General features: G+C 44.0%; 1 protein-coding gene across 8 annotated transcripts in view; it reads left to right on the top strand.

Annotated features, from left to right (window-relative positions):
• Positions 1 to 23,867, top strand: part of trim2a (tripartite motif containing 2a) — a 45,211-nt gene extending 21,344 nt beyond the window's left edge. For 5 of the 8 annotated variants that reach the window (XM_064335302.1, XM_064335301.1, XM_064335303.1 and 2 more), the window contains 11 exons: positions 9,119 to 9,297; positions 9,681 to 9,918; positions 11,086 to 11,237; positions 12,030 to 12,210; positions 14,867 to 15,590; positions 16,321 to 16,424; positions 17,898 to 18,065; positions 18,847 to 19,015; positions 20,185 to 20,255; positions 20,459 to 20,599; positions 21,250 to 23,867. In XM_064335302.1, coding sequence (XP_064191372.1) covers positions 9,164 to 9,297; positions 9,681 to 9,918; positions 11,086 to 11,237; positions 12,030 to 12,210; positions 14,867 to 15,590; positions 16,321 to 16,424; positions 17,898 to 18,065; positions 18,847 to 19,015; positions 20,185 to 20,255; positions 20,459 to 20,599; positions 21,250 to 21,402 — 2,235 coding nt within the window. In that variant the 5' untranslated portion in view covers positions 9,119 to 9,163 and the 3' untranslated portion in view covers positions 21,403 to 23,867. Of the gene's footprint in view, positions 1 to 2,950; positions 3,114 to 9,118; positions 9,298 to 9,680; positions 9,919 to 11,085; positions 11,238 to 12,029; positions 12,211 to 14,866; positions 15,591 to 16,320; positions 16,425 to 17,897; positions 18,066 to 18,846; positions 19,016 to 20,184; positions 20,256 to 20,458; positions 20,600 to 21,249 lie in introns of those variants that run through there. The other 3 variants (XR_010329963.1, XR_010329964.1, XM_064335305.1) reach the window with 3 other exon arrangements.
• Positions 23,868 to 24,137: the final 270 nt, after the last annotated feature.

Here is a 24,137-nt window from a genome sequence, read left to right as displayed (position 1 = left end):
CTTGTCCCAAGGGGGTAGATCTTCATGTGCCCCGGCCTGCACAGAGGGAGGGGGGACGTCATGGAGTGCTCTCCATCCTGAACAATCCTTAATCAACTGGACCGCCACCCCCTCCCTCTGGCTAAGCGGCCCCTGCTATGGATGGAGCTTAGGGTGGCTGTGGGCTTAGCACACCCTGCATGATGATAAACATGGACAAGCAGATGAATCTCATAACAGATTAAAACAGAGATGCACAAGATCAAAACAGGATGTGAAGCTTGAAGCATGGCTGGATTATCTACGCAATATCTCAGAGAGGATTTGACTAGAAACAGATTCATAATACAGCGTCCATATGAGGATGAAACGTGGGGGAAAGTTTTGCAGGTGAATTTCTCATGATAGCATATGGTTTCTATTGTTTGTATTTAATTTGGAGCACAAAGTCATGTTGGAAAAACTGTTTCGTAGTACTCATGAAATTCGATTTTTAAAATTCTTCCATATACTTAATGATGCGTATATTCATCTTAATTTAACATTTCATTGCACTTCCCCAATCACGTACCAGATGCTGCTGTAGAATGTATTTATCCAAAATCACCTGATTCTGAGTTTATTAAATCACATTGGTTGGCCGATTAGCAGATGGTTATAACTATGGCTGAGTGTTTTGTCACGGACATTTCCCATTTTTCGACAGTTTCATGACTTTCCTCGTTTTTAGTGCTTTCTGTGATTTTTTTTTTTTTTCCAGCAGTTTTGGATGGTAGCTGTCAACCGTAACCTAGCCTACCTGCTTTGTGTAAGGCTAAGCATTTTAATCACCATGCCAAATTCTTAGAGAAACAAAGTGCAATCATGTAGCCTACAGTATACAGATAATGGAATGCATTGGGGTCAACATTCCCATCTGTGTCGCTTGTTGCAGTCATGTTTGACGGCCCCTGTCAGCAGAGTTGATGTTGAGTGCTCCTTCCCCCGTTACAGTAAAGTTGTTAATGACAACAGTCGCTGCATCATAGACTCAAACCTCACAATGTTGTGGCAAAACAAACTTTAAAGAAATAAAAACTGACCCATGGTAAGCCTGTTTTATTGTTTTAGTAATAAAATATGAGCATGTTGTGTTTCTGACAATGTTGTTAAAGGCAAAATGCATTCTCTTTATTTGAGACTGCAGGGATTAAATGCACCCACTTATCCATGCATTTTGCCTGTATTTTTCCTAGCAGCAGCTGCATGCAGATTATTATAATAATTTTTATCTTAAAGGATATTTTCTGTCACTGTTACTATAGTTGCGGATGTTATTTCAATGATTTCTCACTCTTGGACATGGGCTCTCTATTAATTTCATAAATTAATGTAAATAACCTTGACTGCTCTGTGACTGTGACCAATATTTTTCATGACAGATACCCAGCTTTAGTTATGACCAAACCTATATTGCTCACAGCTAAATACTTTTATACATTTTGGTGTTTACTGAGAAAATAATAGTTCTTGACACTACATCCTTCTCAAGATTGAACCTGCAAACTCTCTGTTTCAAAACCTAGTTTCCAGACCACTGCTCTCACGTGGTATTGCTGGTGCTGCAGTGTTACTCTTTCTCTAGTCCTAGGATGCCTGGACTTTTTGGATGTGGTCCATGTTAAGCTTTGTCGCAGAGCTGACATAGAGATGTCTACGGACGAATCTCACTGCTGCAATGAGGGACAGTAGGCTTTAATATCCTACCATTCATCCATACGCAAGCTCTTTGTGCCAGTTGATTCCATTTCTGAATGCCCCCAGGAGCGTCATCCCTTTAAATCAAATTATAGAGCCTTTTGTCAGTTTAGTTCATTGTTCTTTTAAATCACTGAATCCCCCATGTTATACATACTGTGTTCTTTTCCCTCAGAAGTTTCACCAAAGCCCAGAACAAAGGTTTCAGGAGAAATTGGTTTCAGATGAGCTCCACTTCAGTTTTATCCAGTGGTGTCTGCTGCAGTAAGGAGCAGTTAAACTAGAATCTAGCACAGTGCAGGCTGAAAAAATGTTTAACTGCTCACTCAAATATCACATTATTCAAAATTGAGATGCGTTGTATCCAGTATTGTCACCTTTATATTTTCATTTCTTGTAATTCATGTCAGAATAATGTGTTTGGAGTAGTTTAATGCCCCCTTCAGTTTCCCAGTGTTTTTCCTGCACCGTTGGTTGATATCTTTAATTTGTATGCGTTTTGCGTGCTATTGTAAGAGCTGTATGCAGTTTTGATGGCAGTCATTCATGCTCGATGGCTTTTGTGACCGAAAATTGGAACCCCTTATGTTGCCTGGTAACAAATGCATGGGATAGGGTACTTTTACATTTTGATACTTTTAAACCTCCAGCAGTAGTACATTATCCCATAACTGTTGGAAGTGTGTAATTTATTAATTATACTGCGACTGATTCCGGTTATGAATGGATTGTATGTTAAAAAAAAATGGCAATTAGCTTTGTGCGTGTATGCATGTGTGTGCCTGCCTACATGTGTGCACGTGTGGCTGTGCATATGTGCGTGTGTGTACGTGTGTGTGTGTGTGTGTGTGTGTGTATGTGCGTGTGTGTGTACATGTGCATGTGTGGCTGTGTGCGTGTTATATGTGCAGTGACAGAAGCAGTGCTTCAGTCAGACAGGTGAGAGATTTGGAGGCGGTTAAAGGACCGTGTGGAATGCCTGTGGGCACTGGAGCCTCTCTAGAGATCACAGAGCTCTGCAGCAGCTCAGATAGAGCTCTCTATCCGCACGCATGTGTGGTCAGAACAGAGGTTTTGGAAGCTTGCCTGTTAACTGCACTGGATTGTTGGCAGGGTCCCACCGGGTCACGTGACCCGTTCCTCCCACCCAACCCCTAGTTTACATTTTGAAAGCGCCAGCTGTTTGCGTTTGCGTTTGCGTTTGCGCCGCTCTCATGGGCCCGCGAAGCCGGGGGCTGTGTGTGACGAGGCGGTTTTTACTGACGGAGCTGTTCTGGGAAAAAAGGGCTGACCTCAGTACTCTGGAGAGAGCCGCTGGACGGACACCGACGGGCGCTGAGCTGAAACTGCACTGAGGAGCCCGGACTCTCAGCGCGTTCTCAACGCGTTATGAAACGGTAACCCGAAAACTAGCCTCTTCTGCTCTGGCATTTTATGTCAGTGGGAGTTTAGTCTTAGCTGAATTGTTTATCCTTGGATAAAGTGATGTAATCTTCTGTTAGGCGAGGTTGTTTTGTTTTAGCAGTCCTGTCATTGCTGCCTGCTTGCGCAAAGGTGAGTTTTTGATTATGACGTTCTCCGCAGAGCAGGATAAAATTCCGAAATGCGCACCCCGTCCAGGCCAGGACACCCGGACGCGCTGCGACGCATTCCGATGGCGTGGTCTGTTTTTTGCCGACCTCTCTGGGACCGCTGTGATGTAATCCTGGCAGCGCGAGTTATGAATAGCGCTTTTGGCAGAGGGTGGCAGCTCTCCCGGCAGCTGTATAATGGTGTGTGTGTGTGTGTGTGTGTGTGTGTGTGTGTGTGTGGGACGGGAACGGAAGCCATCTGGGTGACTGCCCCGTCTCCCCGCGGTCCGGCGACTTCCTCGCCGCCCTGCTGGGCACCCCGAGGCGGGCGGGATGGCCCCATGCCATGTTACCCCCCCCAACCCCAATCCAGTGCCCTTCAGTGGTGCTCCTCTAACGGTTTCCCAGAATTCAGTGCGGGTGCTCAGTCAGGCTGTAAGATAGCAGTTGTTACGCAGCTAAGCTCTGTCACAGTAGAAGAGAGTGATTGAATTGATTGGGGTCTCTTCTACTGTATAGCGATGCCTGTATTCTCATGCAAGTAATTCCCTTTTGTGCACGCTAGCTGAAAGCAGTCAGTGGTGTGAGAGAGGCTGAGCTGTGCTGAATTTCTGATTTATCCCCTAGTACAGAGAGGGATGCTCACTTACAGTACGCCAGCAAAGATGTATTACAGCTACCAGGCACGTCGTTTATCTTACAAGCTTCGGTGAGATGAATTCAGAATCGGTGTCTCCGCAATAAAGTGGGGACACCCATTGCTTGCAGTCAGCCAAAGAGTTTGAGCAGCATGAAATATGGGCTGTTTCTGGGTGTATATGCATCCGTCCAACTGGCAAAAAGGAGACACCTGCAAACTCCCCTGCTCCCAGTGTCCGTAGAACCGACTGTGAGACGCGGATGTGAATCTGCGGCCTTCTGTCGCGGCTGATTTTCCCCTGTCCTTCACACCGCGGATTCTCCTTTATTTCGCTCTCCTGTCCTCAGCTGCAGCGCTGTTTTTTTTTCACGGACGCTGTGATTCATTCAGGTGCCTTTCGTTTCCCGGAATCGTCTCGACCGCGGTCGTGATGCCGCGGCTTAAATGGCGTCTCGGCGCGTCGGCTGCCGCTGCCTGCCCGAGGGTGACATCAGAGCGGGGCGAATCGGCGGATGATTCATACGTAGAAGCGTCACTTTACAGCTCCGGTATCTTTATTATCTAGAAAATAGATGTAAAAGAAAATTAAATCCCATCAAGGGGAGCTATAAACTAGCAAATGAAATGTAAAAAGGCTGTTTGGTTTTTCCCTATTGTTCTGTATGAGATCAATTCTGGAATTTATCCAGATAATCTCGACAGCTAGAAAAGAGCCCCTCCCAAACAGTCAACATTTTACAGCTCAGCATTTATATTTTGCCACTGGGCTCCAAGGCATTATTACGACTAGCAGTAATTCATGGTAAACATAGCTGTGTGTGCTGTTTCCAGGTGCACAGATAAAATGCATTAGTTTCACTCACTAGTATGCCATTTATTTGATGGATTCACACTATTTATAGGTGTTTTCTGGCGTATAGTTCTTGACTATATGGTTCAGCTTCTGTTCTTCATTCTGTGCAGTGGTAGAGAATTGGCTCATATCTCACTCACAGTGACATGGTATACCTGAAAATCATACCACCTGGACTGGTCTTACTGGACTGCAGGGACAAGGGGAGTGCGATCATATCTGGCCTGTCTGTGCTCTGGAGCACTATGAGTGTTTCCATGACAACATCGGAGTGCAGTCTGAAGTTCAGTCCAGGTCCTGCTGCACTAAAGGGAAGTTTCTTTTTTTTTTTTTTTTTTTTTTTGAAAGCACTCAGTGAGTTGTGACCAAACTGACAATTTAGTTTAGGAGTTTAACTACAGGTGGTCCTTACTCGTTTAACTTTTGTCTCATATGCCAACTTAAATATGTATTTATTTTTATACCTCGGGTCCCCCACAAAAATGAGATTTTGAGTTTCATCTCAAGGGGTTTTATCTTGAAACAAATTTCTAATTGAATTGATTAAGCAGATTGACCATTTGCACAGTAAATTTATTTTTCAGTATGGTATTTTAACAAGCAGAGCAAGGATTAGGTACAGTGTTGACATATTGAACCTGTAGCCCTGTTGGCGCTGAGCTGTGATCAGCCTCATTAATATTCTAGAGCCTGGGACAGAGGCAGGAAGTGAGGTCGTGGCCAGTGAGCTGGGAGCAAGGCTTATGCGGTGGACTGAAAGGGAATGTGGGTGAGCGGGCGTGTGTGTGTGTGCATGTTCTCGTGCATATGTGCACTCTTGCGCGTGGAGATGTAACTGACTGGACCTGGCACACAGTCTGTAGTAAGGAGGCACGCAGTTTCATGTTTGCGCACGCATGTATGTGCGCATTTATGTGGAAGGCCTGCCGGTCTATGCTGTGTTGACTGACAACACGCTGTGAGGGGTTGGCGGAACTCTGTGCAAGTTAGCAGCAAGCCACAGGGCAGTAGCCTCTCTCTCTCTCTCTCTCTCTCCTCTCTCTCTCTCTTTCTTCCTCTCTCTCTGTATCCTCTGCTGGCTGCATCCCAGACTCATTACCAGGGGGCCTTCTACTGATGGACAGGACTGGAGATTTGCTGACTGCTGCACCCCTATCCCACAGTCCTTTGCAGGTTTTGCTGTGGTGAGCAGGCAGAGAGAGAAAGCAATGGAGAAGGGACTTATGTACAGACTGATTTCTACTGAATTGTACATCTCGCTAAGTTAGAAAGTTGCAAACATCTTAAGCAGTTTTTTTTCTTGATTATAACATTAGAGGGTTTCTGATCAGACCTTCTCGAGAAGAGATGCAGATTCTTGATGTAAGATACCGTGCAAATAAGTCTTACATCACCATTTTCCGAATTAAATATTTAAGAGCAACATGCTAAGTGCTTGTGCTTCCCATCTCTACCGGAAGCAGGCCTGTAGGGATTTGAGAAGTTTCATAAAAGCCCTGATCTAATCTGTGCAGCATCACGTCTTCCTTAAACTTAGGCTATGCTTGAAACACTACTGAGATATGAAAGGGTGTCAAACTTTACGCTTTTAGTTGTTAAAGGAACTCAGCATCTCCTATTTCCCAAATATGTCCCGCTCCTTCCTCCATGGTAGGGATTTGTGGTCAGGGTAGGCACAGGGTGTGGCTATATCACATGACTTTGCTCAATTCAGTTCGCACAAAATATTATTATAATGAATATGAACTCACTATTCTGAAAATAAAGGTTAATGAGTAATCATAAACAATGTCACAGTTTTTTGTGTGCGATTTTTGTGAGATGGGCATGCATCCCTGCTCTCTTGGTTGTTGCTGTAAAGGCTCTGTTTAGTATGGTCTGTCTATCTCCTTAGCAAGTGCACAAGGTAGTCCTGAAGTGCACTTGTTTGCCCAGGAAGTGAAAATCATACACTGCAGCGTGATGTCATGGCTTGACCCAGGAAGTGAAAAGCCCTCCATGAGTACGTAGTCATTTGGCCATGGTTGGCCCTCAGTCACATTTCATCTCAGTGGATTTTGCTTACACTGTATCCCACAAAAACGGACAGGGCTCTGCGTTCTGGCCAGAGCAGTTGGAGTGAAACAAAAACACAGGCCTCTGTGGTACTGTGGGAGTTGCAAATTCCTCCTGATAGCAGGCTAGTGTGCATGATATACTTTGAGCCAAACTGTTGGCTAGAATGCTACTTTATTTTGAATTGCTCTGTTATTTAGTACACTGTATTGGGGGTTGGGTAAGGGATGGTTAGCATTCCTTTTGCTTTCTGTTCATCACACAAGAGCCTTTTCTTTCACTAGCTTTCATCAGTCTTTTTTATTTTATTTTTTATTTTTAACTCTGATAACTTTGTTATTGTTGCTGTATTTGTGCTGGTGTGTTGCACTTCTTTAATATTTTAAAACCAGGTCTGTAATGGACTGTGATGTGATTTGTATGGGTGACCTTCGCTCCACCGTTGCTATGGCAGTGTGATTTTTTTTAGATACTTTCTGGAACAGAATATATTTTTGTAACTGAAAATCTCCCCAAAGGGTCTTCCTTTTGTGGGAGGTGACCTGTTTTTATATATGATGAAAAAGGCATGAATCACAACCATTATTTGGGTCTAATTTAATTTAGTTCAGGCATTTTTTTTATCTGGGTGTGTGAGTGTGCTAATTTGAAAATTTATTTCTGACCATCAGATTCAAACAGAGTTTAGAATTTGTTGAGAAAGTGATGATGTGTGAAAATATTACTACTGCCTCTAGTTAAGTCATGGAGTAAAATTGCTGATGGTATTTGCAAGATGGCTTAAGATTACCATCTTTGTTTGTTGGGCCGTGGTAATTTGAATTCCTGCCTTAATTTTATTGCATATTTATTTTTCATCAGTCAATGGTAAAAGCCCCCCCTCTGTAGTACTCCAGTGAAAATGTGTCTGGTAATCAGATATTTATTACTGAAATGCTTTCACATGGAACCTCCACTTAATAGGGAAAGTATGAGTCTGTGCCCTGGCCTCATTGGATGAGTAACTTTCCACAGGCCTACTTTGAGAAAGTGTAGCTGGGGCTGAAGGTATTACGGATCTAGGACATGCTGTAGGGAACTACGCGTCCCAGACAGCCACCGTGTCTGGTTGGGGAAGGGATCAGGCCAACGGCAGACTCTGTTCTCCACCTGGATGTCTCCATGTAGGGCCATGGGACACTGAGCTGTCTGACTGCCCTGGAGGTATACTCAGGGGCACAGGGGTCATTAGCATGCAGTGAATATCTGTGTTAGACCCTTGGCCATTAGTGTGCTGTGAATATGTGTGTTAGAGCCATGGGTAATAGTGTTGTAGGGTGGTTTATATAAGTGTGTCCCTTATCAAACCCCCAAAGGAAAAGAGTCTGCGTTGTCAGGGAGTCAGCAGGTGTGATAAAGAGACAGTAACCAGTTGCAAAACATTCCTAATGGATTTGTATTACTGTATTTAAAACATATGTTCTCCGTAATACAGTGTAATCATGTTTGGTATTGTTGGGAAGCCAATGCCCTGCGGGACAAGTTGGTGTCTTTGGTGGTGGGTTGCTGACTAAAGATCTTTTTACCTATGGGTCAGTGGCCAGCCAAATACAAAGGTTAACTCGGTATAGAGCCACATTATTGGTGGGTCATTTGCAGTCTCCCATCTATGCAAAACTGTTAGCACAGAGGAAAGGTTAAAACATGATTTTGGTGTCAGATATCCAAGATATCATTAAATTAATCCCATCCCATTAGCACTGGGTAAGACTACTCACGTTCCTTTGCCACTCTGATACTTCCTCTGTTTGGTGTATCTGAGGGATTTCTTAGAGTGTGCTATGAATATCTGCATTACAGTAGAGGCATGGTCTTTAGTGTGTTGTGCGTATCTGTGGCCATTAATTTGCTGTGCATCTCTGTTATGGCTGTGTTTGATTGGCTTGAGTGCATTACCACGGCATATATTGACACTCTTCATCTGTAACTACTTCAGAAAAAAGGTCTGAGGAGAAAAAGAAAAACACATTAGCTCTGAAATGGCAAATGTTGCTAAGCCAATTAAAAAGCCGGTTCAGGCAATGGAACTATTTCTTATGAGTGACTGAGGTCATTTCTGTTTTCCATACACAGCAGTATTGAGCCAGAGTGAGCTGTAAATCAAAGGACAAATGCAAAAAAGCTCTTGGTTTTGTGTGTGTTGCTCTGTTTTTTTTACTTGTGTGTATGAATGTCACTTTTTTCTTCCATGAACCCTCCATCTCTCTCCTCTCATTCTCGTCTTTCTCCTCTCTCTCTGGACAGGGCGCTGGGTGAGGCGAGTCTGGACCCCCATGTCAGAGTTTTAGGATGGCCAGTGACGGCTCCAGTATCCCCAGCCCTGTGGTGCGTCAGATTGACAAGCAGTTCCTGATCTGTAGCATCTGCCTGGATCGCTACGACAACCCCAAAGTTCTTCCTTGCCTGCATACCTTCTGCGAGAGGTAAGAACCTGGACTTACATCTTTCTGCTAGCTGTTCCCCCAAAGCACTGTGTTGTCAGATCATGTCCATCAGCTGTAAAATAGATGAGTGAAACAGTAAGGAGAGAATTGAGGAATTTCACCCACAAGAGCCAGATGAGAAGCTGACCTAATGTGAAAAAAGGAAACTCAGTTGAAGCTTGACACAAAATGGCTGCTCTCTCAGCCTTCTGCCCAGGCTTGTCTCTCCTGTGTGTAATTGCTGGTGGATGATTCAGTTATTTGCTAAGTGAGATTAGATTTGCAGGGACAGTGTAGACAAGGATATACCCTCTGTAAGGGCGTGTGTAGAGGTGTTTCTGTACGATAACGGACGCGGTGTTCTTTCTTGCGTTCGTCCGCAGCTGCCTACAGAACTACATTCCGGCGCACAGCCTGACGTTGTCGTGCCCCGTGTGCCGCCAGACGTCCATCCTGCCGGAGAAGGGCGTGTCCGCGCTGCAGAACAACTTCTTCATCACCAACCTGATGGACGTGCTGCAGAGGTCTCCCGACAGCAGCAGCGATGACGGCACCGTGCTGGAGACGGGCGCGGCCGTGCCCGCCGGGCAGCCCCTGTCCTGCCCCAACCACGCAGGCAATGTACGCCCCTCCCCCTTAAACGCCTCGGCCCCGCCCTAGAGCACTCCAGCCTTGTCCACACTATGCTGCCTACTTACAGTCCCTGATCTCCCCCTAACCTGGAGGCAATGTGCACCCCTCCACTTCTGAGCAGTCTTCATGAATCACTCACTGCCTGAATCTCTTGCATAGTACTCACATAGCACTCTGATTCACTCACTGCCTGAATCTCTTACACAGTATATACACTGTCCACCCCAACTCTATTCACTCCCCATGCCTGAATCTCTGTACACAGAGTTACTCATGCATAGCCACTCCTCTGATTCACTCACTGCCTGAATCTCTTGCATAGTACTCACATAGCACTCTGATTCACTCACTGCCTGAATCTCTTACACAGTAGTTACATAGCACTCGGATTCACTCACTGCCTGAATCTCTTACAAAGTGTTCTTATGTAACATGCTGAATCACTCAGAGGGCGCAGTTTCTTAGGTGTATTACGGTCTAACTCTGCAGGGCTTTGGCTAACTGTTTGTGTGTGTTTTGGATGGGTAGAAGGGTGATGTGGTGCGTTTGAGCAAACCTGACCGGGTCCTCTTGGGACCCCTTCTAACCGCGTAGCTCGCTCCCAGCACAGTGCAGCTACCACTTTTGTCTCCATAGCGACACATTTATTTTTACTGTCTGGAGGGAGTCGTATCTCCCATGTATTCAGCTTGCCAGAGCTGGAATGGATCTTACACACTATGTCCAGGTCAGACTCTGCAGCCAATACAGAAAGACCTGGCAATCATTTTATTCCATATTTCTTCAATATTTTAATAGAGTTTTCCAACATAGAAGAGAACATTGTAAACATTTCAGTCACAATTTTACAGAAAAAACAATATGAAGAATAGACAACTAATAGACACAGAATGAAAACAAAAATGAAATAAGAAAAAATGAAAATGAGTAAAACAGACAAAAAACAGTATGCTTTAGTACACCGAAGTACCGTATGTGGTCACATCAAACTTACAAGGAAAATGGGCAAGTTACAAATGAGGAGTGGGATCTTTAATATCAAACACAATGTGCGCACACCCGTGTGCGTGTGTTTGTGTATGTGCGTGCGTGTGAGCGCACTAGCGCTGTCCTGCGTTAGCTGGGTTGACAGACTGGGCCTCTTGCTGTTGGCAGGTGATGGAGTTTTACTGCCCCCCATGCGAGACGGCCATGTGTGAGGAGTGCACTGGGGGGGAGCACGCAGAGCACCCCACCGTCCCGCTCAAAGACGTGGTGGAGCAGCACAAGGCCTCTCTACAGGACCAGCTAGATGCTGTCAAAAACAGGTGTGTCCCATCTTCCAATCACCCCTGTGCACATATAAACATGTATTCATATACACACATACCCACATGCATATACACATTTGCATTATTTATTTGAGACTGCAGTTAAACATAGAGGAAAAGGCCCTGCATTTCAAAATGTTAGGGATGTTTTGAACTCTGTAGGAACTCAGTGGCAATGTCGATGCTCACTCACACACACATGGACACACACACAACCACAAATGCACACAGCCACATACACACACGTGAGCACATACGCACACAACCATAAGCACATTCACACGCACACACAAACACAATGTGCCATGAGTCACCCAGAGCACATGGGTGTGTCACCTTCATTAAATCACAACTAACTCGAGGAAAACTTTATGGTCAGACTAGTCAACACTCAAAACTATGATCAGTGCTGCATTTGCAGATTAGAGAGATGCAACTCTGTCACTTTTCAAGTCCTGCTGGGAATTGTAGTCCTTCTCATGAACAATTTTAAAATCATTTAAATACACTAGGGCAGTTAGAACTTTTAACATTTGATAATGTTGAATAAAGCAACAGTGCGATATGCAAATACTGTGATCCATAAACCTACAACTGAGTTTTATGGATGTTATATGAGAGTTAAGTAAATAAGGCAGAAAATCACTGTTTACACTGGTGTCTCACTTTATATACTAACATGGGCAGACTGTATAATGACGATGTACCTGTACAGTAGTAATCTCTGAGTTTGGAGATTGAGGCGGTAGTAATCTTAGCCTCCCCCGCGTCCCCGTGCCGCGTGTGCAGGCTACCAGAGATCGACTCGGCCCTGCAGGTCCTGTCGGAGATCCTGCAGCAGCTGACCAATCAGAAGTCGTCCATTGAGGAGGACATCCACGCCGCATTCGATGAGCTGCAGAAGACGCTCAACGTGCGCAAGAGCGTGCTGCTCATGGAGCTGGAGGTCAACTACGGTCTGAAACAGAAGGTGAGGGCCAACCGCAAACTTGAACCGCAAACTCAAACTGCTCACGGTAAACAGCGGTCTGAACGCGGTAGCACATGTGCGTAGAGAGCGGTCCTCTGCGGTCTGCAGAAGGGGTAAAGCAGAGAGTAAGGACCGTTCTCACTCATTAGTGTCCCGCATTGGTAGTGTCCCGCACTCTGTCTGAAAGTAGTTTTCTGCCATGCAGTGGGCATTGAGCGCAGAGTTGGGCTCAGGTCCATTTCAATTCAGGCGATAGAATTGATTCAGTTGAATCAGTGAATGGAAAAGTTGTCATGCTGTTCTCTGGAGATTTTTTTTAGATGAATGGAACTGAGCATTTCCAAATAATTAAATTATTAATTTATGCTTTTTAATTTTAGCTTATATTCCTGGTTTACCAGAGTATCTCAAACCTGCATAATTGCCAATTTTTGTGAAAGTTTCGTAAGCCTTACATGAGGCATGCATATTCCTTTGTGTTGCAGTGTGACAGTCTTGCTTGCACACAGATTCTTTGGAAAATGTGACAAAATGAATAGTCTGCCATTCCACAGCCTCAACCCCTGAGGTAGTGCTAGCCCCTTACCCGGCCCATTCCTGATTAATGATTAACTGAAAGATGGATAGGGGAACTATTGCTGTAACAGAGCTTGCTGTAACGCCCAGCGAGAGAGCCAATCGTGCGTGCCGGGCCTCTAGCGTGGGCCTGGCCGGACGGGGGGCGGAGCCACGTGGTCACATGGGAAAATGACAGACTGCAGGAGGTGGACACGTCCTCTCTGCAGAGGGTGTGCTCTCTGCTGGGAATTTCACTGTTCAGGGAGAGCGTGGTGGCAGAGCAGATTTTCCCTGCCGTGTTTCTCTTAGCCGGACCATACGTGGAACGTTAGCTGCGCCGGTTGTGTGCTGCTTTCTGCTTGACCGAGTTCAGAAGAGGCCTGGTTTATGTGAGTCTGTTTGTTGTTGGTTAGCCTCTGCTGCCAGAGCAGGGGATTGCCTGTCTCCTGTAATATTGACGTACCCTGTGAAACCATTTATCCACGCTTGTCTTTACATGTGTTTTTAATGGAGTGTCTTGCATTTCTATTTTTGTCTTGTCATCATCAGTGCTCTGCAAAGACAGCATTAATGGCACTTTAACCACAGAAGTCTTCCTTATACTGATGCTTTATTTGGATCATAAATTATTATGCTGTGTGCGTATTGTGCATATTTTTTGACAGCATGCATGTGGAGATTTGATGATTTGTGTGTTAGTTGGCTTCGTGAGTGTGTTTTGTTGAAAGTGTGTGTTTATGTGTGATTATATATGTGTGTGTATGAGTGTTTAGTTCCTGCATATATAAGTGCATTTAATTATTCTGTGAGTGTTATATGTATGTTTGCTGGTTCTGTGTGTGCATATGTGTATTTGATGTGTGTGTGTGTGCATGTGTGCAAATTACAAATGAGCTATTTAGCATACACCTTTAGCCAAAGTGACTTACATGTACAGAAGGTGCATTCTACGGGACTAGAAACCACCACTAGAGCTATGGGGTAGATAAGTGCATTGTGTGTTTTGTGTGTCTGTGTGTGTGTGTGTGTGCATGCTTGGGTGTGTGTGTGTATTATAGTTGACTGATTGTGTGTATGTATGTTTTTCTGAGTCTGTGTGCATATGCGCATTTTTGTGTGGCACCTGTGTATACATGTGTATTTGCCGACTCAGTGTGTGCTTGGGTGTGTGTGTGTGTGTGTGTGCACCTGTGTGTGTGTGTATGAGTGTGTGCACGCATGTATGTATGTGAATGCATGTGTGTATGTACAGTGCCCTCCATAATGTTTGGGAGAAAGACATATATATTTTTTCTTGTACTCCACAATTTTTGATTTGGATCAAACTGTTCACATGTAATTAAAGTGCAGATTTTATACATAACCTCCCATGTATAAAAAGTGCCGTCATTTCTACATGGTGAAACCAAAATAAAAGCTGAAAATCTGCACTTTAACTACACGTGAATTGATTACAAATCTAAAATTGTGGAGTACAAGAAAAAAATAAAAAAAATTATTTTTTCCCAAACATTATGGAAGGCACTGTATATTTGCTGACTTGTTTGCCTGTGTGTGTATTTTTATGACTGTACATACAGTACTGTGAAACAAGTAAAGCTCTCTACAATTTCAGAGAGCTTTATGTTTGGGGCCTGTCCTGCTGACTCACTGTGTGCCTCTGTGTGCCTCTGTGTTAACAGAAGGGGCCCTTGCACTTTCAGAGTGCTGTATGTTTAGGGCCTCTGTGTACATGTGTATTTGCTGACTCAGTGTGTGCCTCTGTGCCTGCACATGTGTGTGTGTGTGTGTGTGTGTGTGTGTGTATATGTGTATAAATGTGAATCTGCTGGCTCAGTGTGTTTATGTGTGTAAATGTGAATCTGCTGAATCAGTATGTATGAGTCTGTATATGTGTGTAAATGTGAATCTGCTGACTGACTGTGCTGTGTGTGTGTATATGTGTGTAAATGTGAATCTGCTGACTCAGTGTGTGTGTGTGTGTGTGTGTGTGTGTGTGTGTGTGTGTGTATGTGTGTAAATGTGAATCTGCTGACTTGGGGTGCATGTGTGTATGTGTGTAAATGTGAATCTGCTGACTGGCTGCGCTGTGTTGCAGGTGCTCCAGGCGCAGTTGGACACCTTGCTGAAGGGGCAGGACAGCATCAACAGCAGCTGCAACTTCACGGAGCAGGCGCTGAGTCACGGCACCGAGGCCGAGGTCCTGCTGGTGCGCAAGCAGATGAGCGAGCGCCTGGGCGAGCTGGCCAGCCAGGACTACCCGCTGCAGCCCGAGGAGAACGACCAGCTGGACTTCCTCATCGAGACCGAGGGCCTCAAGAAGTCCATCCACAACCTGGGCACCATCGTCACCACCAACGCCATCGCCTACGAGACGGTGGCCAGCGGCGAGGGCCTGCGCCAGTGCGTGGTGGGCCTGCCCACCTCCGTCACCATAACGACCAAGGACAAGGACGGCGAGCTGTGCAAGACGGGCAGCGCCAGCCTGACGGCGGAGATCTGCACGCCCGACGGGAGCGTGGCGGACGGCGAGATCCTGGACAACAAGAACGGGACGTACGAGTACCTGTACACCGTGCACAAGGAGGGCAGCTTCACCCTCTCCCTGCGCCTCTACGACCAGCACATCAAGGGCAGCCCCTTCCGGCTCAAGGTCTGCAAGTCCGCCGACGCCTCGCCCACCTCCGACGGCGCCAAGAAGCGGCTCAAGTCGCCGGGCAGCTGCCACGTCAAGCAGAAGGCCATCAAGCGCCCGGCCAGCATGTACAGCACCGGCAAGAGGAAAGAGAACCCCATCGAGGACGACCTCATCTTCAGAATCGGTGCGGTCGCCTCGCCGCTTGTTTCCCCTGGACCCTCTGTTCATCAGATACCTCACACTGACACCCATATACAACTACGGGCCTGTTATCTCTGATTCATACGGCTGATACTCACCTGGGCATATGGGTATCTATGGTACAGTGTTGTCTCTGATACGCAGACGAAAAAGGAACGTACTACAGCATATGTTAAAGTGAAATATATTATCAAGATCTGAAAGGATATTGCATTACACATTACAATTTCTTGGCAAACATACAATTTATTGATATTTCAGATATTGCAGTTCTAAAAAAAGGTGGTGTGAAATATCTTTTTCATTATATTTTCCAAAAAGTGTGCACGTTTACATTATATTGTACTATATTACAGTTCTGTGGGGTAGATACAGTGTTCTTTGATGACACTGCCACTAATGATTGACGACAGTGCTGCTAATGATTGACAACACTGCCACTAGTGATTGACAACACTGCCACTAATGATTGACAACACTACCACTAATGAAAGATTACACCACCATTAATTTATCATTAGTTTACAGCACATCTACAGTGATTTTTATTCTGTGCAATCTATTTGCTTTTTCATGTGGCCTTTTTTGAATTCTAATATAAAATATTGTTATAGATGGGCACTTTGAACATTAAAATTGAGTTCATGTTGTTGTACGTTGCATACCTCCTCCGTTCAAAATGTCGTATGCATGATAACCTGAATGTTTTCCAGGAACTAAGGGAAGAAATAAGGGAGAATTCACCAATCTCCAGGGCGTGGCAGCATCTTCAGTTGGAAAGATTTTGATAGCAGACAGTAACAATCAATGTGTTCAGGTAAGGGCTTTTAAAATGGCACTGTAGGCCTGTTGACAGACATGGCAATTCCTACCCCCCATCCTGTTTTTGTTTTCATTTAAAATTTCAACTCAATTTCAGCTGAACACTTGGGTTAAATGATCATATTAATTTCCCTTATGGTATTGGAATTAACTGAAAATATATAGACTGTATGAAGTATATTGAAATAATTAATTGTATTATTTAGACATTGTAATACTTCATGATGTATAGGAAATATACAAATCATTTTCACTTTCAGATATTTCAATATACTATACTGCTGCAAAAGGCATTTAAATTATATTTGCAAAAACATCCTCAAATTTACAACATTACTGTATACTCCATTTCAGTAAGGGTGTGTCCATAATTTAACAAATAATTGATTACTTCAAATATTTAATCAAATTAATTTTATGTATTTTTATACAAAGGAGAGAATACTTGCATTTAAAGTCAAAGTTAAGGAGCAATACTGACTGAATCCCTCTATGTCTGAAAAGGTTCCTATTATCCAGATAATGAGTAATTTGGGTAATGTGTGTAGTCTAGTTTCTCTGTGGAGGCACTAGATCAATTTCACTCAATTTGCTTTCCAGACCCTGATCATGAATTAGGTTAGCCTGCCTTTTAGATTGGATTTTTTTCAGATAAATTTTGGCGTTTAGATTAGGGCACAAAGTACTAGGACCATCTTGTGAAAATATAGCAGCTCTGTACTAATAGATGCAGATGCACTCAATGACTCCTCACAGATCAGCACAGCCAATCAGGACCTTGCTGCTGAGACCGCACCCCTCTGTTGAGAACAGTTGGTCTCCAGGGAGATGACTCACAGTCCTTCTCTGTGCATCCTTGCCCTGCGTCCATTTCATTAATTTCCCTCCAGTGAACACTGCCACAGGAAACTGCTGATGGAGGTTGTGTACTGTAGAATTCTTATTAAAAATGTTCCTACTCTGTTGCTGTCAACACTTTTTTCCCCTTGAACCTATTTTTTTTTATTCACAATTCGGTATCCGCACTAACAGCAAGATTTGTTTATTATTCATTCCTGTTAATTTTACTGAGATTTGACTGGAGAGAAAAGATAGGAACGATGTACCAAACTATGTCTGTTAATAAACAAAGTCTGTTTTCATAATCAATCTTTTAAAAGTATAATTGGTAAAATTCCCCTGACGTTCTTGTTTGTGCAGTGAAATTCTCGTCTGGGGCTCTGTTGCTTTTGTAGACGAGATCAGTCTTTTTGTGGAGACGGAAACAGAGCGGTTGGCAAGAAATGAAATGAGAACCTGGTGTTCTGACCTTGGTTCAGTCGAAAGGCTGTCTTTGCTTCAGGGAAGGCAGCAGGTGGACAATTGCGGTTTTCAAATCACATCATGTTGAAAGCTGAGACGTGTGTGCTCGTGTGTACTAATTCCTAATAAATCGGTAATGAACTTGCCTGGGTTTGTGTGCTGGCAGATTTTCTCTAACGACGGACAGTTTAAGAACCGTTTTGGGGTGCGAGGCCGGTCTCCCGGGCAACTGCAGCGACCCACGGGAGTTGCTGTCCACCCGAATGGTGACATCATCATCGCTGACTACGACAACAAGTGGGTCAGCATATTCTCCAGCGATGGGAAATTCAAGGTGAGCTGGTCTGGCATGGGATCCATCAGTATTTCAGGGGTTAAAATCAGCAACAACATTCCAGATTCAATTCTGAATTGTGGGTTGTGTCAAGAAATAGTGCATCTCAACAAAACATGTTTTCAGTGTGCAAAAATGCCAAGTCACTCATGCATACAAAGCACTCTCTGTAAGTCATTAAATAAAACAAAACCTAGGCCTGCTGTTAAACGTATTGATGTTAAAATGAGGCCAAGTTACAAGAAACAATACTGGCTGCCTTAGCTCACACAAATTAAATAAGCTATGCTATGCTGCCCAGTGTTTCCTGAATTAGTTCGAATAACTTGGCCCTGTATTGTTTCATCTTACCATCTGAAGAGAATGTACTATACTGCAATATATTGTGAATATGTTAACTTCTGAAGGCTGTAAGAAATGTACAAAAAATGTATTGTAGTATCTGAACAATTAAGCAACGGTTATTTGTAAATCTCCTAATACAGTGGTTCCCAACCCTGTTCCTGGAGATCTACCGTCGCGTAGGTTTTCATTTCAACCCTGATTTGGCACACCGGATTCTACTAATTAGATCAAAGAAATGTTCTTAGCTGTTGAGTGAGGTTTGTTTTGTTTGGGTTGGAGTGAATACAGGACGATATATATCCTGGAACTGGGTTGGGAACCACTGTCCATGTATATTTTGAAGTGTAGCAATATCTTCATTATCAAATTTATTTCATTGTATTGGCAGTTTTTTATTTCTGTAATGTCTTCTCTTTAAACGCACATCTCTCCTCAGTCCAAGATCGGCTCGGGCAAGCTGATGGGCCCGAAGGGCGTGTCCGTGGACCGTAACGGGCACATCATCGTGGTGGACAACAAGTCCTGCTGCGTCTTCATCTTCCAGCCCAACGGCAAGCTGGTCACCAAGTTCGGGAGCCGCGGAAACGGGGACAAGCAGTTTGCAGGTACCGCGCGCTCGACCCGCCTCTCCTGTTCGCTCCTGTCCTATCACTCGCTCCAATCTCTGTCACTCATGTTCCACCCGGCAGGGATCCGCTCCCTGTCCCCCCACATTCATTGATTTGTTCTCTGTTGATGTTTTTCGCCATCTTTTTGTCAGTGTGTCGTCACCTTTTAAGATGTTAGCTCTGCAGACTTAGCAGCCCATAGCCAGTTCTAACACTACTACCTAGTTTGGCAGTAGTACTACATGGTCACAGTACATTTTTGTTGTGTATTACACCAGAAATGACTTTGAGGGCAAAGATAGGAGATGGTGTAATGACCCCAGAAGGTGTATACATGGAAAACCTTTACCAAAATCTCTCTTAAGGCTTTCCAATGGTATAATCTGCACTTTCAACACTAGCCACCGGGCATGATGCAGTCTTTCCTCCACCTACAAAACAACGCTACTCTGTATGATTTAGTCTTTCACCCAAGCGCAGTGTACTGTGGAAAAATTACTGGAATTTGTTGGCTATAAATATGCTGTCTTGCTTTGATTTGTGAGATAAGTAGGACTGATGGTTAGTTACCTTGGGCCATCTGTTTTTAGTGGCAGGATTTTTTGCACAATAAAGGATGTAAACCTGTATGCTAGACAGGGGGAGGGACAGGAATCTGGAGCAGGGTGGTCCAGGGGCCAAATCCAGTCCCCTATAGACATACTCTTGGCCCTTTGGTCACTGAGAAGTAAGCATTATAAAGATGCATAAAGAACTGTGACCACCAAGTCTTCTTACTTCCGGCTACTGACAGAATACAATGGACCTAATTCATTGTTTTATAAATAGTATTTCCTTGTGCTGAGGCAAATCAGAACTGCAACATTGATTGACATAGATGCCACGTGAACAACAACAAGGGTCACTGGTTCATATGAAAGGAATTTAACCTATATGCCATGGTGAATTACAGGAAGTGACAGCCTTTATTCAGAGTGATTATTTAAACTAACGAAGAAAAGCTGGATGGTCCTTGTGCTGTTACTGTTTTCTTTTTTATATTGTATTGGCGTGGTACGAGGTACACAATATGTGTTTAAAAAAAAGAGAACACTTGTTGCACAGTTTGTGAGTTGTTATTCTATTCTTCTGTTAACTTCCCTCTTGCCTGTTCTGTCTGTGTGTAGGCCCTCACTTTGCTGCTGTGAACAGCAACAATGAAATCATTGTTACGGACTTCCACAACCACTCTGTGAAGGTAAGGTGCCTGAGTGGAGGGGTGGGGTGCCATTGGTACCAGCAGTCAGAGCAGCTGTCTGTCTCTAAATCCGAATGTGAAAATGCGCTACCGTACCTGCTACTGTTATAAAGACGGAAATTATTTGAATTGAATACTGAACATTAAGGGGCTCAAAGTGAGTGTGTGCTTCGCTTGGTTTCCTGCGTAACGGCGTGATGCAGGTTTTTAACTCGGACGGAGAGTTCCAGCTGAAGTTCGGGTCCAACGGCGAGGGGAACGGACAGTTCAACGCCCCCACGGGCGTGGCGGTCGACGCCAACGGCAACATCATCGTGGCGGACTGGGGCAACAGTCGGATACAGGTGAGAGCTGAAGCGGGGACGCCCTTTCTCCCTTTCGATTTAACGACCAGAGGGCAGCAGAAATGCTTATTAACAGCTCGTATACTTGGCTCGTGTACTTGTATTTATATTTAACCGAATGCCATTTGCACTGACCATCAAATTCATTGTGCGCTGCTTTGCAAAGTGGCAGAAAGGCCTGAACCACACAAACAAAGGCTGGTGACCCGTGTCGGGGGAAACAAGCGTGCCGTCTGTTTAGGCAGCCATGAGGAGGACCCTATTGGTGCATACTCATTACTGCAAACAAAAGGGTGCAGTCGGCTGTAGCCAGAATTATTTGTTCACTGACTGCCTGTATAGAAACTGTGTGCTTACATGCCTACTGCCACCCTATAATAAACAGACAGTTTACTTGTATCACCTAACATGGGTTAATTGCCTTTTTTTCATTTACTCCCTTTAATTGTCAAGTGTACACATTTTATGAGTTATCATAGATAAATTAATCATTTTAAACATGAATAAATTCCTCTCCACCCACCGCCTGCAAGAATAGGATTGATAACCCTCAGTGTGAGAATGTGGAAAGAATGGATGTTAACTAATGAACCTCAGGAGGAGTGTAGGAGGAGCTTATGCAAGCATTTTTTGTGCTTTATTTTGGGCAGGTGTTTGATGGCAGCGGGTCCTTCCTCTCCTACATCAACACGTCAGCGGACCCCCTCTATGGGCCCCAGGGCCTGGCGCTCACCTCGGACGGCCACGTGGTGGTCGCCGATTCAGGGAACCACTGCTTTAAAGTGTACCGCTACCTTCAGTGACCCCACCCCCCCGTCCCCTCCTACCACACTCCTGCCGTCCCACACACTTCCTGGAGCCACGCGTCACTGTGCACTCGCCTGTCCAGACTGCCATCCTTGTGCCATGTGGGGTCACCCTGGCCCCTCCCCCCTGAACTACAACACTGTGGCCTCGCACTTGACCCGCCCACTTCCCAATGAGACCCCGCCTCCTCCTCATGCTCCGTGTCAGTAATATGGCGCACATGCAGGCCGTGCCGAGAAGCGGACAGACTCTCATCTTCTGTGATTGGATGAAGGACACAGGAGACTATATCTTCTTGCGTTTGGTAATGTTCTGATGCCTTCTCACAGCGATTGACACCCCCCCCGACCCCCCCAGAGCCTCAGAAAACCTGCAGGCTCATGCAGTGCAGAGGTTTTCTATTATTTAATAATTCTTCTGAAGAAGAAAGGATAATGCCCAAATATGCAATCGTTATTATTATTGGTCCCCATATTTATTGCCATGACACTTTCAAGTAAAATGTATGTGAAGCTGAAATGTTATATCTTAAAGGAGTTCAAAAGGGGATGCTAATTCTACTTGTACTATAGCATGTATTCAGAAAATAGGTATGGTAGCTTTTGAGTTTTAGGTCAAAGGTCAAAAAGTGAACATGCCCCTGGGTACAGGACATTCACTGTCATGATTCTGTTTGCAGAACTGGTGTGAACTGGACACATTGTCACCACCGATGTTGTCAGTGAAGCTTTATTTGCAGAGTTCTCGTGATAAACTTGTGTGAAATTGTTCTTGCGTCGCTGACTGAATATTCATCGCTGGAACCCCCTGGATTGTCAGAGTAATTTTCAAGCATGAACCCACAATGTTGCCACCTGTGTCCTTTATGTTGATGTGCATGAAGTGCTGTTGTTTTTCTGTGGGATGGCTTACAGGTCGTTCCGTCATGTAAGGGAGTATATGCATGATGTGGAAGTGAACTCTGTGCAGTGAAGACCTGCCTGTCTGTAAGCTATATCTGCTGGGGGTTGAAGCACACAGTTGTCTTTATTTTGCAGTGATCATCTTTGTTACCGATTATCTTTAAAGCTGGATGCTTGCTACATGCACTTACATTCAACATGCACATGATAAAATGGACATAGACAAATGTTCTTTTCGCTCAATATACAGTTACATTGGGGTCAGTGTGTGTTAATTTAATTGGTCAATTTTTTTAAGAAATAAAGTTATGTGACTATTTCCATTTACACAAAATACTGGATGGTTTTGATTAAAAGAGCATCATGGACAACAAGCAAGGACAAACTATGTGTTTACGCTTATTGGGTGGTAATGTAAATGGCAAACTCATCTCCTGTCATACGTAGCTTTTCAAATCGGTATGTGATAGAGTTCAATGGGGATACTGTTTCATTTTTTTAATGCTTGCCAAGCAGTTATATGAAGTGGATGTATGTTTTATTTGATTTCCATGTGTACTCTAAACATATCAGTTGTACTCTACAGTACACTTGAATCATTGACTAATTATTTAAAGAACAAGAAATGGAACAAAATATCGCCAAAGCATTCATCCCTGCCTGCGTTTTCGACATCTTTAGAAATTCACCTTTGAAATTCAAAACTGCTTCACGATGAAGGGCACTGCCTCTCCACAGCATGGTGATAATAATAATGAAACTCTGAATGAATGATATCTTATTATGGACAATGCGTACAAAGGAATCATGACCATGCTATTCACTGACCTTAAGAAAGAAACCAAAACATACCAATACATTCTACAAATGTGCTGTGTGTATGTGGTTATGTGAGAGTTTTAAGGGACTGATTGCTTTTTGTAGAAAATGACGCACGCTGGTCCTTACAAATTAGTTACTGTACATTGGTTGCAAATAGTCATTATTATGATTTTTTATCTAAAAACATTTTATTTTTTATTGTAAGTGTGTAAATGTGTAAGGCCAAATCAAAGAAGTGCCCATAGATGTTTGACTTGATTTTTTTAACATGCTGTTTTTTATGTATTAATTTCAGTTGTAGTTACATGCCACTGTGGGAATATTCTGTATAGACTGAAACCTTGTGTCTTGGTGATTTGACTGTGCTGTAATTGTTTTTCTCCTGAAATGTCTACAAAAGAAGCTAGTTTCATTCTGTGTGATAGGTTGCAATCATTTTGAATGTTGAGCACTAAGTTCCGTCTGTAAGAAACAGCCTTAAGATGATTTTATGTTGTATGTTCTGCAATAGGAGTGTTTTTCTTACTGACACAAATAGCACTGTGTTTTCAACCTGCAGGAAAGTTCCTCCTCTCGCAAAGTGCACGTATGTGGACTTCTGCTTTCCAAACCTTTAAGGCTCGATGTGTGTGAGAACACATTCTTCAAGTTTGAGCATTCCATTATTGATATTAATTTAATCATGTTCATGTGCATTAATGAAATAAACTACTGACTTTCTTTTAAAAGCAAGAAAAGCTTGTTGCTAGATATTTGTAGGTGTGCTTGTACATTTCTGTGCACACATGTGTGCACTTTTGTCCTAGCGCGTATCATGAGTGAACACTAGGGGGAGACTGGAACCGCTAATCTGTGGCTGTGGATATGGCGATTGAAGGATTGGCTCTAGAAACATTTCAGTGGAAGATATTCAATGTACGAACAAATCATGTAGGCCGATGTTACCCCCTTCAGTTCACAGGAAAACAGCCTACCCTTTCCACTGTGGGAGGAAACCAGAGACAATG

The sequence above is a fragment of the Anguilla rostrata genome, chromosome 5 (genome assembly GCF_018555375.3).
Source record: "Anguilla rostrata isolate EN2019 chromosome 5, ASM1855537v3, whole genome shotgun sequence".
NCBI classification, from domain to species: Eukaryota; Metazoa; Chordata; class Actinopteri; order Anguilliformes; family Anguillidae; genus Anguilla; species Anguilla rostrata.
This window is presented reverse-complemented; position numbering and strand designations above follow the sequence as displayed.